This window comes from Drosophila innubila, chromosome X (genome assembly GCF_004354385.1).
Source record: "Drosophila innubila isolate TH190305 chromosome X, UK_Dinn_1.0, whole genome shotgun sequence".
NCBI lineage: Eukaryota > Metazoa > Arthropoda > Insecta > Diptera > Drosophilidae > Drosophila > Drosophila innubila.
In genome coordinates this window covers 18,119,429-18,136,051 of record NC_047626.1, presented here as the reverse complement: position 1 = coordinate 18,136,051, position 16,623 = coordinate 18,119,429, and the positions used below count along the sequence as shown (strand labels likewise).

Genomic DNA, 16,623 nt, shown 5'->3' with positions numbered 1-16,623 from the left:
TAAGCGATGTCCTACTGTAAAATTTGTATGAAACAGATTTGATTAGAGATTAGCCAATTTTAAAATTTATGACATGAATGTTGTCTTGATATCTAATTCCACTTCTGATTCAACGTCTTATTCAGATTCTAACAGTGACTTGTTTTTCCAAATCGGTATAATTCATTATTTCGATATAATTCTTTATTTCGACTGTTAATTTGTCAACATTTAACTTTTTGTCGATACAAATTGGCCAACTTCCTTAATCAAATCCAGTTCTTTGTTGTTAGGTTTATAAAGACGACACTCTATACAAGGGCATATTTCTGTTTGCTTTAAGTATACTAGTTATATTGATTAAGATTGTAACAATGAAGAAGCGTTCTTTTTAATTTAATAGTATCTTTTTTGGAAAATCAAGATCATGATATACAAAAATTATCTGTCGATTTATATCAAACGTTGAATTTGTGAAGTTTGAAATTGTTATATTTTCAATTACTACGGTAAAACCGTTTACAATATCTTTTTTTTTTTAATTTATTTATATTTTATTGAAACAAGTATTCTGCTACCTTTAGTGGAAACTTAATCTTGTTTTTCGGTCTAAAATATTATTTACTTTGCTATTACCAATCTCATAGCAACTTAATTAAATATTTACATTAAAAGTAAGATAATCTGGATTCAGCTTTGATAAGTTCTAAGGAGTGTATTAATTTTTAAAAAAAATACCAATAGTGGAGGCTGAATTGTAGAGAATTGTTTTGTTGTACTTTTAAAGTACAGAGTCTAAGAAAAATAATCAAGTTTCTTAAATAAATAATGTCGTAAAGTTGGCAGAAAAAAAAATAAAAGATTGAACTTTAACATATATTGAAATTTCTATGCGAAATACAATCACTTTGATTTTTTAACTTTTGGTAATCCATACCGACGTGCGGAAACTGTTACATGTTGTGTAAAGGATTGTGTCAACCAGAAAATGTGATGAGATTATTGTCTGTGTATCTTTGAGTCATAGAAGCAATTTAATAGAAGTGTTTCTTCTGCTTGTTACGAGTAATCAGTGATGACGTAATTCGAGTGCTTTGCATGTATTCAAAATAATCTCTGACAGATTCACTTGTTGCCGTGAAGCTGTCAACATGGGACAATAAATTCAGCGCATTGACAATTGTTGGCACAAGCAAGGAATATCATAGGACTAATCACATGGAGATATAAGAGGCTGTATGTACAATGGAGCTGAAAGCAGGGAGCATGTCAATTACTGTTTCTGTTGCTCGAGCGTTTTCTAATCCTTGCTGTTTGGGCGAGGACCTTGACTGTGTCATGTGCGTCATAAACAGGCAGAGGCTTGTCAGGCTCCAGAAACAAGTCGCAGCTGATGTCGACATCGATGTTGTTGTTAGGGCTTTTGTTACTTTTTTCATTTATGTTAGTCAATGTTTGCACGGCTAATTATAACTCTTTTTACCCTCGACCAAGGCCCTAATAACAACACCAGCAACAACAATTAAACAATGTTAGAGGCAAGGCTTTCAAATGGCACGCTGGAAGCATCCCGTTTGTCCCAGTTTACAATGGTCTCAAAGCTGATATTTTTGGTAGAAATTCGGACGATAATGTCAGACACTTGAAATTCGGTATAATTGATTATAAAAATTTGAAGAATTGCTGAGATAAGTTTCAGAAAGAATTGACCACGCCCACTCCTACCACCCACAGAAAATTCGCTAGTGATTATCATTGAAAATAACATCTCGTAATTGGAGACTAATTTTATATACATTTATAAAGTTTGCCGAAAGTTGTTCTCCACAAAACACAGCAATTTTTTTTACACAATCCTGCAAAATGGACACATATAAAACACTGGACAACTCAAATATGCATACATTGGTGTGTCTATTTATCAAATTTTTATTTTTGTTTTTATTTTGATTCAATATACACATTTAATTTAAAAAAGATATATGTTTCAAAAATAAAATCAAAATTTTTTGATTTTATGCCACTGTGCGGACGCAAATTCTTTATTTTCCTTATATGTAAGCTTCTCGCAAGGGGTTTTAAACTTTACACTGCCACATTTTATGTGTGTCTGCAAATTGGAACTTTTATTTGATGTAACATGGGCATTTTTGACATTATTGTTGTTCTCGCTCTCTCTCTTTCTTCCTCTCTTTGTGTATATCTTTCTGTATGTAGGAATTGTTGTTGTTTTTGTTTTTGTTGCTTTGCCGTCCAGAAATAACAGTTAAGTTTTACAGAAAGCCACTTGATTTTATTAGGAACGCTCATAAAGTCTCTTTGCCATCGTCATCGACGTCATCGTAATCGTCATCGTAATCGTCATCGTCATCGTAAGCGGTTCGTTGGGCAACACCGCTGAAGAGACGAAGCTGCCAATGGCTGAGTATGGAGTCGAAACAGTTTTTATAGTCCCAAACTCTTAATGGATTTAAAATTTGCAATGCTTTTGTGTAATAACAGTGACGGATAAAGAAAGACACCAAGAAAAGACAATAAGAGAATCGCGTTTACGATAATTGGAATGTGGTATTTAATTGGGCATGCCCGTCCACCCATGCTTAATCTATATGGATTGTCAATTGACTAAAGTCCCTTTAAATACGCATAAAGTAACATTATGAAGCAATCAAAATTAAGCTTTATGAATCTTGAGTAGCTTACCGTTAAAGTAAGCAAAAGCCTTTTCACATATTCTTCTGCTACTATTGGTAAGTTTCCTTTGTATTTAAGCTGATATGATTTTAATTTCACCAAGGGAAAGTGATCAAAAATTATCGTGAACAGGTTGTTGTTTCATTTTCAAATGAAATTGTAACTCTCATAGGGCCGGTTTTTCAATGTTCACTTAAATTTTATCAAATTTGACATTAATTTCTCCTTAACTATACATTGAAAAACCGGCCCATAATATTATTATTCGCATACAGATTTTCAAAAGAGTTTCCAAGCCCATGTATTGTATTTAATGGTAATTTCTCTAAGACTGTGATAGATCAGATACCTTTTATCCTACCAATCCCTAAAAATAAAAAATTCTCAATTAATGGAGCATCTCAGAAATTATTACATACAGTTAAGCTCCGAAAATTGGAAACTTTTCGCAATATTTTGATATACATGTATATATTTACAGCTATATTTTGTTTTTTCATTGTTGTTTTCAAAGATATTACTCTACAACAATGGGTAAGGAAACAATTATACTAGCAATAAATACTAATACTAAGGCTCAATTTCAAATCGCCAAAATCTTATGTTTTGCAATCACTTTTTGGGCTTAACGCTTACCGAAACATAGCTAATATTAATTTTAGATGGCATATTCTGACACTTGTAGTGTGATTTATCATCTGAAAACTATCAGTTCAGTTATTATATCTGACACCTGCGATAAATCGGAGAGGTAAAATAATATTAAAATAAATATAAGGTAAGAGCGCAATAAATTGCAATGCAAATATGAAGTACAAGCTCATAAACTAAAAACAGACATTAATGGCAATAGCATTGCAGGGATCCCGGGGCAGCGTGGGGTATAGGCCATGGGGCATGGGGCAGGGATGCGGATGTTGCAGCACAAGCACAAAGAATGACAGCAAAAGTAGCCTGCAACGGACAGAAGTGCGTAGAAGGGGCAAGCACCGGGGAGGTTTATGCTTCAAAGCAAACGAGATGTTGCTTGTGGCAGCTACAACGCTGCCCATTGACCAAAAACTAAGCCAGCGACTTTGTGTTGTCGTTCTTGTTATTGTTGTTGGTGTTGTTTTTGTTCTTGTTTGCGAGTAAGTAGAATCATTGCAGTGAAAACGAGAAAACTCCAGCCAGCGACTGCTAATTGGTAGTTGTAGTAGTAGTAGCCAGTAGTTAGCCAGTAGCCAGTTGCCAGTTGTAGCCAGTCAGTAGGTAGTAGTCAGAAATAGAACAGTAGTAGCAGAAGTTGTAGTTGTAGAACAGTTGTAGTCAGAGTGAACAGAACAGAGTAGAAATAGTAGTAGTCAGTTGTAGAACAGTTGTAGAGAACAGAGTGAATAGAACAGAACAGAGAACAGAACAGAACAGAACAGAACAGAACAGAACAGAAACAGAAATAGAGAACAGAACAGAACAGAATGTAGTTGTAGTCAGAACAGAGGTTAGAGAAAGAACAGAACAGAACAGAACAGAACAGAAGTAGAACAGAAATTGTAGTTGTAGTTGTAGAACAGAACAGAACAGAACAGAACAGAAACAGTTGTAGTTAGAACAGAGTCAGAACAGAACAGTAACAGAAATTAGAACAGAACAGAACAGAAATTGTAGAACAGAACAGAATAACAGTAGTTGTAGTTGTAACAGTTGTAGAACAGAACAGAACAGAGAACAGAGAACAGAGTAGAACAGAACAGAAATAGTCAGAACCAGTAGTCAGAGTCAGAAATAGTAGAACAGAACAGTAGTTGTAGTTGTAGTAGAAATGAGTTAGTAGAACAGAAATAGTAGTCAGAAGTTGTAGAAGTTGTAGTTGTAGTTGTAGTTGTAGTAGTCAGTAGTTGTAGTTGTAGTTGTAGTTGTAGTTGTAGTTGTAGTTGTAGTTGTAGTTGTAGTTGTAGTTGTAGTTGTAGTTGTAGTTGTAGTTGTAGTTGTAGTTGTAGTTGTAGTTGTAGTTGTAGTTGTAGTTGTAGTTGTAGTTGTAGTTGTAGTTGTAGTTGTAGTTGTAGTTGTAGTTGTAGTTGTAGTTGCCACAACAACTTAAACAAAAGCAAATCAAGCTTTAAATAGATGCTGACAATGACCAAGGCCTCTAATGATAATTATCTGTCGATTATTGTAATCATTATGCTCCAAATGGCAGCCGTCTTCAGTTTATGTTACCAGCAACACAAACAACGAGCAACAAACAGCAACAATAACAAACAAGAAGCGATCGGTGCCAGGTGCTTGCACCCATTCGATGGCCAAGTTGCAAGTTGCAAGCGGGCAAGCGGCAATCGGCAAGTTGCATGCCGCTTTGCAAGCCTATATAATGCAACGCCGCCGCATTGCCAATTTCACTCTCACTTCGTTAGCTAACACGCGAGCCACCCAAAAGGCACCACAAACATAAAACGCGAATCGCGATTCACTTCCGAAACGCACATGCGGCGTATGCGTAATGTTCATTTTTACGAATAAACTGCAAATTTGACAAAACTTTAACAACGGAAAAAAAAAAATATAAATTTATATATATATATATATATCTAAAAAAGCAACGCATTAAGCAATGTTTATGTTTTTGTTTATTTTTCTCACGTGAAACGGTATTTAATTGAGTGTCAAAACCAAAAAAGAAAAGCATAATAAAATCATAAAAAAAAATATAAAACACCAATAACAATAAACACAAAACAACAGTTATTAAATATTTAAGGCGACTTCAAAAAATGTCGCTCATAAAGGTGAATAAATTATTAATATTACACATCATATTATATTTTGTTACAATAAGCATTAATTATGCTCTAATTTGCCTTTTTTTGAGGTTTTTGTTTTTCTGGTTTTTTTGTTTTTTTTTTTAATGTGTTTTTTTGTTGATTGATAAATTGGAATCGAGCTGCTGATACTGAATTAATTAATTTGAAAATAAAAGTTGCGAATAATTAATATTATTAAGATATGAATTGTTATAATCTCATGTAAATGATAAATATAAATGTAATCTGCAATATATTTATTTTACGAGTATTCAAGTGCAGTAATCCATTTAGTTATCACAATATGAATTAACTTTCAATTGAAATAATTATATTGCAATGAATAAATAAAATTATTTTTATAAAAGATACAATACTGCTAGCACTTTTTTTTGAATATTAAAAAAAAATTATATGTGCATTTTATGTTTTGCCTATAAGAATATTTTTTTTAATAAGGTAATCATAAACATGATAAATTAGAGATTCTTGGCCTACAAATCGTTATATGCTACAGATCAGATATTGTATTTAATTCACTGTTAAAAGCTTAAAAATTACGAACTTAGTTCAATTCTATTTATCTTTAAATCACATAGATTTGTACCCACGTCATTCCATTTCTATTTCGGAAGTTTTGTTATAGAAATATTTGATGTTTGCACGCAACTGTGTTGAAAACTAATTGAGTACACAATTTAAACCGTGCACAGGTTCATTGTACGTGGCGTATAAAAGTGTGGCGAGTGCCAGCATAATTAAAACACTGTTTTTAATTATGTGTGTGCAATGCAATAATAATTGTAACTATAACAATTACAACAACTCTAGCAACAACAAAAAAAAAACAGCAATTTGTTTAATAATGACTCTCACATGCGGTGGCCACAACTAAATTAATAATTGCATTTATAAATCAATTTAATTAAATTATTATGAAATTACAATGCAAATGTCTGCAATAAAGCAAACACCGCATAAACATCAAACATGAAGCATGAAAATGTTCAAATGTTTACCTTTATATTTCGCTCTTGCGGCTGCTGTCATTTATTGCATCATTTTGCCACATTCAAAAAGTGCATTAAAAACTATGGTAAATAAATGATAGTACATCAACATTTATGCACAGTGTGCATGGCTGGATAACTTATGTATTTGCTGTTAATTAAGATGAAATGTTACCTTTGCCAAGCTCGTATTCATTTCAATTTGTTTCTCTATATATATTAAGCTTGCTGTTTTACTCATTTGCTGCATCTCTATCTCCCATGCCGAGGAGCTAGAAACTAAACCAACGGATGCCCAAGTTGAGCCAGTTACAACAACTAAATTGACGCCCAGCGTCGAGGAACCAAAGAGTAAAACTGAGAAACGCGATTCCTCGGACCAAACAGGTAAAAGAAACGTTCCATGTAACACAAAAGTGCAAAGGGATTACAATAGATGCGGGATTACATTTTTATTATCATTCTGTCTTTACTTACCAAACGGAATTTATTAATTTGCATTGTAATTGAATCTTTGTTAAATATTCTGGTCTTTCTGAAGACCAGACAGCGAATAACTCATATTAAGCCAATGTATCGTGACTGTCAATGTCAATGACAAGGACAATAAAATATATAAGCCAGAGAGACGAAAGCCAACAATCAACCCATATTTCAATTGGTTGATATTTAATAAATTTTCATAAGTAAAACCAAAACATTTTTGATGTGATTCAATCAATATTATTATAACCTCCTAATGGTAAAATTATATTGAAATTAAATTATGTAATTTAAATTTAATGTAAAAAAGAGCACATCGATTTAATTCCGAGTAATTATTGGGTTGAGTTGTAGTTGTTTGGGAATAAATACTAATAACATAAATTAATGGTAGAAATTCATTTTAAATGTAAATATACAAATATTTTATATATATATATATTATTGATGATTAATGTAAATGAAGTTTAACTATTATTCAAAATTTTTAACTTCTATCAAAAGTAAATATGCACAACTGATGGAAAAGCTTAAAATAATCAAGTTCATCTGAGAACTACTTGTAAAGATGTATTTTTAGTTTTTTTTTCTTACTTGTAATACATTTTAAATTTAATTATTAAATTTAATCTCAAAGCGATACAACACAATTAAATTATACGATGCTCTTGAAAATACTAAAATAGTGTCAAAAGAAATATATTTGAAGTAATTTTAGCAATGAATGTTTCTATTTCTAGTCGATTGTACATTTTAACTTAAACATAATACCAACAAATTTATTTATATACTGAGTGTCAACTTAAAATTGGTTAAAATTAAAATTTTATAAGGAAAAAATGGCTTTAAGCAAAAAAATTAAATTTTTATCATATAAGTATAGATCTTGAACTATAAAGTTAGTTAAACAAATTAGATACATTTGCATATTAAATGTTATTAACTTTTTACTTTAATGCAGGCTCCGTGTACATAAGCAATCCAACCAAAGAGACGGCCTTTAGGCCCATTTTTCCATCGGCGACATACTACGAAGCGGCGGAAAGTGATTCCATCTTTGAGCCCACCACTGTACGCTATACGGTAGCCGATGCAGCACAACAGGTATGCAACCTGAGCAACAACAACAACAGCAACAACAACAGCAGCGTTGAACCACAGCAATCGCATTTAATTAACGCAACACTTTCAGACTTACTATGGAAAATCGGAAAGCGGCAATATTCGGTATGCACCACCAACAGCTGGGGAACAAAGGCATGCCGCTGTCAGAGCTGGTCTGCCAGGACCCATACGACTTTCACAGCATCATCCACAGCAGCAACAGCAACAGCAACAGCAGCAACACCAACAGCAACAGCAGCAACATCATCAGGCGGGGCAACCGCATCGCTTTAGTTTCGCAGTGCCGCCACAAGTGGAGCTTTATCAAAGGCCTGTGGGCAAGTCGCTGGCTGCACAGCAACAGTCGCCAATTTACAACTATGTAGAGGCGGATCCGAGCATATTTGAGCGCGTTGTCCCACAGCAATATCAATTAGGATCAAATGCGGCACCACACCGGCAACTGTCGCTGCCAGGGCATCGTATACAATATATTATTGCTATACCCCTGTCATATATGCGGCAGTTGCAACAACAACAACTTGGCGGCAACTTGTTGCCAGTGCCCTCTAGCACGGCGCCCAGCAGCAGCACAACTACAAGCACCAGCACCAGCACCACCACCTCGACAGCAACACCACCATCAACAGCAGAGTCAGCGGTAGCTGCCAGTCATCCGATTATGCAGCTGCTTGGTCCATTGGCCCGCGATCATCAGGGCATGTATCGGCCGTACTATCAATCGGATACCAGTAATGCACCCACCTCAGCAACACCTTATGGACAGCAGTATCTACAGATACCAGCCAATGTCTTGCTCGCTGCCGCACAGCAACTCCAGCAGAACCATCAACAGTACCAACATCAGCAACAGCAACAGCAGCAGCATCAGTCGCAGTCTCAATCTCAGCCACAATTCCAGAATCTGTATCCCAAAGCTGCCCCAACAACCTCATCACTCTATCAGCCACTTATCTATCAGTCGCCACAGCCGCAGTTTCAGTTGCAACGCCTTTATCAGCAGACTCCAATGATCTATTCCGAGCAGCCAGTGGGTCAGCAAACTACATTATATGGTAAGTTGAGATGACTATTTATAACATAGACTATCATTAGACGACTTGTTAATTGACCTAGTTGATTATTATGAACGACACATGACAACGATTTTATATACTCCCACGAAATAATAAAAGCTCGTTCACCATCTCAATATTGGGTGGGGATAAAATAGTTTTAGATCTCAGATTTCACTGCCTCAACACAAAACATAAAAAAGTTTATTATACTCCAATTCTGTAAATGCCAAAAAAAAGATCCAATAATGTGATTGTGATGTAGATTTACCAAAATAAAGTAAAGTTTTAGAACATGGTGCAGAAATCTTACTATGATTTAAAACAGGGACTTTAGTGATTATAATTGTTTAAATATGTGTACTTAAAATCATTCTTTGATTTTAATTATGTGTTAAAAATTATTCCAATATAAAATAATTTTAAAGTTTCATAATGGTATTAAAATGTAACATTAAAGTTATTTAGTAACACATACAAAAACAATACGAAAAACTAACAAAAATTACAACATTAAACATTTTTAAATTTGTATTTTTAGTTTTTTCGCTATTTTATGATATTTTGATACATATGTGGAATATTTTTTTATAATAACAATTTTTATTAACTCCTTTTGTAAAAAAAAAATAAAAAAAAAAGCTATTTCAATGATTTTTATGAAGTAAGAATTGAAATCTATATTTTAAAATTTTTTTTATTTAGATTAAAACATGAGTTAACATTTTTTTTATGATAAAAATTCAAAATAATATTTTATCCAAATTTCAGAGTACACTGATAAAAAAAATGTTCTAAAATCAAGATTTTGGTCTCAGAACTAAGATTTTTGGTCTAAAAAATGCTTCGAGAACATAAAATTCTTGAATTAAGAAAACACATCTTGATTTTAAGAACATTTTAAATAAGACCAAGTTCTTATTTTAAGAATAAATGTTCTTAAAATTAAAATCAAAAAATAAAATAAATGAAAATTATTTTTTATATTTATTTTTTTTTTTATTTTTTTTTTTTATTTTTTTTAAATTTTGATTTATTTATATTTTATTCTGTTTTAGTAATTTTATAAATGTTATTTAAATTTGTTACGAGGGGGATTCGAACCGCCGCCTACTGCTTCACAACTGAAGCGGCCTCTCTAACCAGAGCGCCACGGTGCCATCATTTGTTTGATACGAAATAGTACCTATTTATACTTTCCTAACAATTTAAGATTTTTATTCTTATATTAAGATTTTAAGATTTTTTAGATTAATAATCTTAGTTTTAGTAATTTGGTCTTAAAATAATCTTATTTTAAGAACAAAATATTTAAGGTGAATGTTCTTGATTTTAGAGCTTGGTCTTTTTTTTCAGTGTACCCCCTACAAAAATAGTATATCTAGGATTTTAGCAACTAACCACAAAATATTGGGATTTCTGTATGAATTTTTTTTGTAAGCTTGCAACTCACATAACCTCACTAACACAGTATAGGCTGTGCGACAGACACAACTGGACTTGGTATTGGAATGTAGAAATTAGTGTTTATTTCATGCAGCCTCGAAACGCTGACATTAATTTAACAGACTGAAAAAGGCCTTTGGCACAACAGTATTGATGGTGATGATGACAACGTTTGAGATGACTTTGACAACCTATTTTGGTATTTTACAGCATATCCGCTACACCAGCAACAGCATCAGCAACATCAGCAACATCAGGGACGACTAGTCAGATTGGGTACAAAGCAGGGACAACAGGAACATAAATACGCGGCCGTACCATCAGCAGCAACTCCTTCCGTATCAGCACCAGCAGCAGCAACAACTACTGCAGCAGCAGCAGCACCGTCAGCAGCAGCATTGATGTTGCCCACTGCAACAACAGCGTCGCACCAGCTACAGCTACAGCATCAACATCAGCATCAGCAGCATACGCTGCCCATCGTGCACTACAATCCAATTTATGTGCAGGCGCCAACCGAACAGCAACAGCAGCAACATCAATTTGCAATATTGCCACGTTTTAGCAATAATAACCCAAAGCCGGGTTACAATCTAGCCCATGAATCAACGCCACCAATTCATGTTGTCAGATTGTCAGCAGCCAGCGCATTAGGACACCAACACCAGCAGCCACAGCCGATACACCATTACCAACACTACCAACCATCGCTGCAACAGCAGCAGCAACAGCAACAGCAGCAGCAACATCTTTACCAGCCCCATGCCGTACCAATGGCCAACTACGTTGAGGAGCAACATCAGCACACTCCGGGCCCAGTCTCGCCAGCCATTATTCCATATTTCAGCCATCCAGGCGCCGTGCACTATGGCACGCATTTGTACCATCCGGCATCGGGTGCTGCTGTCTCGACAGCCTCAGCAACGGGCCCAAAGCAACAGCAACAACTGCAGCAGCAGCAACAGCGACAGACGGCTGAAACAACCGCAACAAGTGGAAGGCTGTCAGGTGACAGTGGTGCTATCGGGGGCGGTGGCGGTGGCGGGGTCAAGCAGCCAACAGCCGTCGCGAATATTGTGAAATATCCCTAAGCGCTGATTCTGACGACGGCAACAACAACAGCAGCAGCAGCAGCAGCAGCAACAACTGCAAAATTCAAAGGCACAACAGCAACTGCAGTCACTGTACGCTTTGCTTCCGGCTATTTTTATTATTGTTGTTTTCTATGTTTGTATCCGTTTGTGTGTGTGTGTGTGTGTGATTGTGTGTGTCAGTGTATTTCTATAATTATTCTTGCTGTAAGTTTACTACAAACATTGTTAAGCTTTTTTCATCTGCAGTTACTGTTGCTATTATAATTGTTGTTGCTAATTATTTTGCATAATTTTTCAGCTAGTTTTCTATGATTTATTTTATTTACTTTTATAATTTTTCTTACTTGTATTTTGTATGATAAAAATATTGGTGCTGTGCTCTAAATATTTCACAATATTTGACATTTAATTGTCTTGATATTTGTTTGATTTTCTTTGGAATTTTGACAAATTATTTGACCAGGCCCTTTTGTAAATACTTGAAATTTTAAATATACTCTGGAAAAACATTTTCATGTTTAACTAAAAATCTGCTATTTATTGATTGAAATTTAAATGAACTAATCAAAGGATATAAACTGGATTTTTCTTATTGTTGCAATTAATAAAATAAAATAACTATGCCTGTGTTAGATTAACGAGAATTTAAAGATTTTAATCAAACATATTGCTGTAAGTTTCGGTATATAAATAGTCCGTGTATCCTACCATTGATATTGTAGATTCTATTAACACAAAAGCTTGCTGAGTCCACTTAATTTCAATCATTGGAATTTACTACATGCAACAATTCATTAGATTCCAAACCAAATGAATTAAAGATACTTTTAAAGTGCGTGCTAAAAATATGTTTTTTTTTACTTTATTATTTAAGTATTATAAAACATTCACATGATTATGTGCTTATAATTGTAGCTAAAGAATATAGTGGTAGATTTTGTAAATAACAAACGAGTAGATAATACTCGTATATCAGCTAAAAATTGTAATAATTGGCATAGCATAAAAACAATGGCAATCTGTGATTGGCAAAGGATTCGTACGTTTGGCATTAAAAAAAATAATAATGATAATTTATTGGCAATGGCAAATCGTAAATCGCACATCCATTAATCGACTTATGCGGGCTTTGGCAAGCCAGCGAATAAATCGACCCGCCCCCACATATGTGATCTGTAGAGGGCATTCATATACACGTACATACATATATAAAGTGCTCGCGCATATCGGAACTCTCAGTGGAGCATGTTAAACGTGTTGTCATTTAATTGAAAACATTTCTGTAAATATGATTAAGCTGGATGCGTAAGCTCTGATTTGGTCACAAGCAGAAGTTTAAGGGAGCGGAGAAGCGGGAAGTGTCAGCCGCGGAAGAGGCTTTAATTAAAATTCCCATATTTAATGAATACCTATTAAAAACTAAAGTAAGCGTGGCAACTGTGGCAACTGTGGCAGTTGTGGTGCAGGTGATAAAGCTCTTAATACGACATATACATTCTGCATTTCTCGTCTTTTTTTCATTTTTTTTAAATTTCCTGTAAATTCATTTAATAATGAGCTGCAGGATTACGCAATAATCGCCTCAAAAGTCCATGGACGCCTCTGTGCTCCATTCCAGTGGCAGTACAGAGGCTCATTAAAGTCACAGGCCCGCAAATCCGTTGACATCAACCTTAAAAAAGAAATGAAATGCTCGGAAAAAAGTTTCCTTTGAAATGCCCACAACTAAATACTCTTGTAATCACAATAAAATGTTGTAGGTTAAATAAAAAGTTAGATGTAATCAATGAAGTTCAAAAATATTTAAGATCTGTATCGCACACAAAGAGCTTGTAATTACTTAAAAAATTCTAAGCAACAAGTTTCTTTTATAACAGCCAGACAATAAATTATCGGATTATATTTGTAACATATGCTTGTGGAACCTGATGGGACTTCTTTAATGCATTTCAAGTCGCCTGACAAACTTTCAATGCCCACTGTAAGTGTATACAAAAGAAACGTAACACGAAAAGAAGGAGGAGGATAAGGAACAAAGGCATAAGATAAACAACTTCCGTTAAACGCCAGTGGGTGACACTTGCATAAAATGCGCATTTCCGGTTGCAGTTGAATAAAAATGGCGGCACGCACGCCCACATCACGCCATATTCATGGATACGGAACGCTGCCAGTCAGTGGCCATATTGGTGACTATTCGCTTCGACGGATTCGCCATTTTTCCTCTGCGTGCTTATGCTTTAAGTAATAAAAAAAAAAAGCCGTGCACTCTTTCTCTTTTTTCTGTGTATGTGTGTGTGTGTTGGTGAATATTAAGTTTAACAAGCATTTTCAATTTGATTGCAGACATTTTGTCGGCTTTCTACAATTGCAATTTAACTCTTCGACTTTATATTGTTTAGCATCGTAAACATTGAGTAAGCCGTTTTTCCAACCTGCAAACAGAAAAGCATTAAAGAATATTAATAATTATGTAGAAGGTAATGACTTAAATTTATAAATTGTAATTGACTTGTATTTCAAGTCTTGAATCGAACTGTAAAACTTGAAAAGAATGGAAGAAAAAATATTTGAAAATAGCCCATGCAATTAATATTATTAATATTATTATTCTAAAATTTATATTTTAAATATTCCGATAACAATAGTTTTGAACTCAAGAAAATATCCGTATATATATATATATGTCCTATACATCATAGGATACAGTTTAAAAAAAAAAGATCTTGTTGTAAAGTTCAACATGTTTGCAGTAAGCAAATGTATAATAACAAAAACTAGTCGGAAAGGCTATAGTCGAAATCCTGACCATATTTGGAATTCCCGTTACTTATTGCAATATATATAAAAATACTTTATAGATATTGCTATCTAATAAAAACTATTGCATACTTTTGGTTGCTAGTATTGAACTAATTATAAATAACTTTGGTTAGCTATTACTGCCGATCTACTTGACCGATCTTGCTGCGATTAAGTGAGATATTAGATAATATTAATAAATAAGGTTAATTACCATAAAAACTTATTATCTTGAAAACTGTGGGTGTGGTGGTTTTTCGAGTTTCGCGCTGGCAACAAACTTGTAGGGTCTATAGAAATATGTGTGCCAAATTTTGATTGCCTTAGCTCTTATGGTCTCTGAGAACCTTTTGTTTATACGGACGGACAGACACTTAGACACTATATCGACTCGGCTCTTGATGCTGATCAAGAATATATACGTTTTATAGGTTCGGTGTTGGCTCCACCTTACTGTTACATACATTCCAACGAACTCAACATACCCTATTACCTATTTTTTAAGTAACGGGCATTATCATTTGTAGTTAAAGATAATGAATATTCAGTTATTTTATGAACAAGGAAGAGCTTTACATACCGCTAGAAAGGTCGTCATGCGCACTGGCAAAAGTCTGGCTGCCATAATGATGATAGGACGCTGGGAACGCTTAAGCACAAGGATCAGGGTGCGTTGAAATTTGATAGACTGATCCAACCAATTGCAGTTATAGACCGCCTGACACACATGCTCTGCGCTGTCGCTGACTGCCTCAGCAGCATAGCATATTATAAATGTTTCAATGGCGACGCCAATAAAATTGAAGAATAGGTGAAACAACTTAGACATGCTCAATTTAACGAAGAATACGAAGTAGGTTAGAGTACACATTGATAAGGCAGTGCAGGTGAATTGAACGAAAAAAACTGATGAAAGCGCATCCTGAATCGTATCGACCAATCTTAAAGAACGCAATATGAATAAATAATGTAAAAGATACAAATAGAAATAACTTACATTAATATTGCCTTGTGATCTTCTATGCAGTCAATCAGTTTATCGTAAGTCACTGGCTGAATTTCATTCGAATGACCCAGCATGGAGATTCGTAAAGCCAACGCTTTGTAGTGTCCAGCGACCATGGTCAGATAGGACATCGGATAGGTATCATTGATGACAGCCATCATGCACAGAGAAACGATGCTCAATGTTTGAAAGCCGACTGTCCACCAATAGACACGATTCGAGCTCTTCCAGTCCCATGGATACCAAGCGTGAGCAGCGAGTTCTTGGTCGTCTGTACAGACCGTAATTAAAACTGAAGATGTGACGATTGCTGAGAACAAACGCAGGATCCAAACAAAGTTTCGTTTCGATTGTCGGATGTGATCCCGTATAATGTGATGCTCCTTGTTGCTTTGCAATCGATTATCCAATTGTTGCAGAGTCATATGCAGGTTTTTAAATCGACCTATCATATACCAAGCATTGAAAAACTTCACCTGCTCTGTGATTACTACGGCAACCACATAAAAGTTCTCCGAGAACTCGGCCAGGGAGCTACTTAACAGACATTCAATATAGAATGATAGTGGCACACAAATGTTGGAAAAAATATTGATAACAATCGCATAGGCCGTATAATGTCGAGTCCAAAATGTATCACCATCGGGCGGATGGATTCCGAAGATACGCCAGATATACCACAGATACTCAAAGGCACGCGTCGAGTCTACGGGCAACATCTTGTCGGACACTTTTAACTTTCCATCGTTGGACAGTTGCCTTTTATAGGAATCACGACTGACTAGCGAACGATTTATGCAAATTGCCCTTAAATTAGCTGACAGTTTGGCGTCACCCCGCACCACGGAGCGGCTACTTAACGCAAACGCTGTCCAACCCATTAACCGTCATTCATAAAGTGCGTGTACTTATTCTGAAACTGAGTATGTACAAGTATTCAGGCATTTAACTTGGCTTTTAAAGGGAAAAATAAAACAATTCTGATATTTACCAAATATCTTCTTGTCCCTATTTTCTCGGTAAAATTATCGTCAATTTCTAAACATGTTTTACAGTCGAGGTATTTTCAGTATAATGTGCTAAAATTCACATTCATAGTACATTGTTCTAATTATCGTCGAATTAATGTGTATTTATTGCATATTATAA

The 16,623-nt window shown here is 34.8% G+C and overlaps 2 protein-coding genes across 2 annotated transcripts; one reads left to right on the top strand and one right to left on the bottom strand.

Annotated features, from left to right (window-relative positions):
* Window positions 1-2,119: 2,119 nt before the first annotated feature.
* LOC117787717 (putative mediator of RNA polymerase II transcription subunit 12) lies at window positions 2,120-11,911 on the top strand. Its single transcript, XM_034626318.1, has 5 exons — window positions 2,120-2,188; window positions 6,688-6,850; window positions 7,908-8,050; window positions 8,139-9,126; window positions 10,783-11,911. Exons 1-5 carry the CDS (start codon window positions 2,120-2,122, stop codon window positions 11,661-11,663), a joined length of 2,244 nt encoding a protein of 747 aa, XP_034482209.1. The 3' UTR covers window positions 11,664-11,911.
* Window positions 11,912-14,041: 2,130 nt separating this feature from the next.
* On the bottom strand, window positions 14,042-16,193 carry LOC117787697 (odorant receptor 19a-like). Its single transcript, XM_034626295.1, has 3 exons — window positions 15,568-16,193; window positions 15,049-15,487; window positions 14,042-14,101 (listed from the first exon to the last, which is right to left on the bottom strand). Exons 1-3 carry the CDS (start codon window positions 16,191-16,193, stop codon window positions 14,042-14,044), a joined length of 1,125 nt encoding a protein of 374 aa, XP_034482186.1.
* Between the last annotated feature and the right edge of the window lie 430 nt (window positions 16,194-16,623).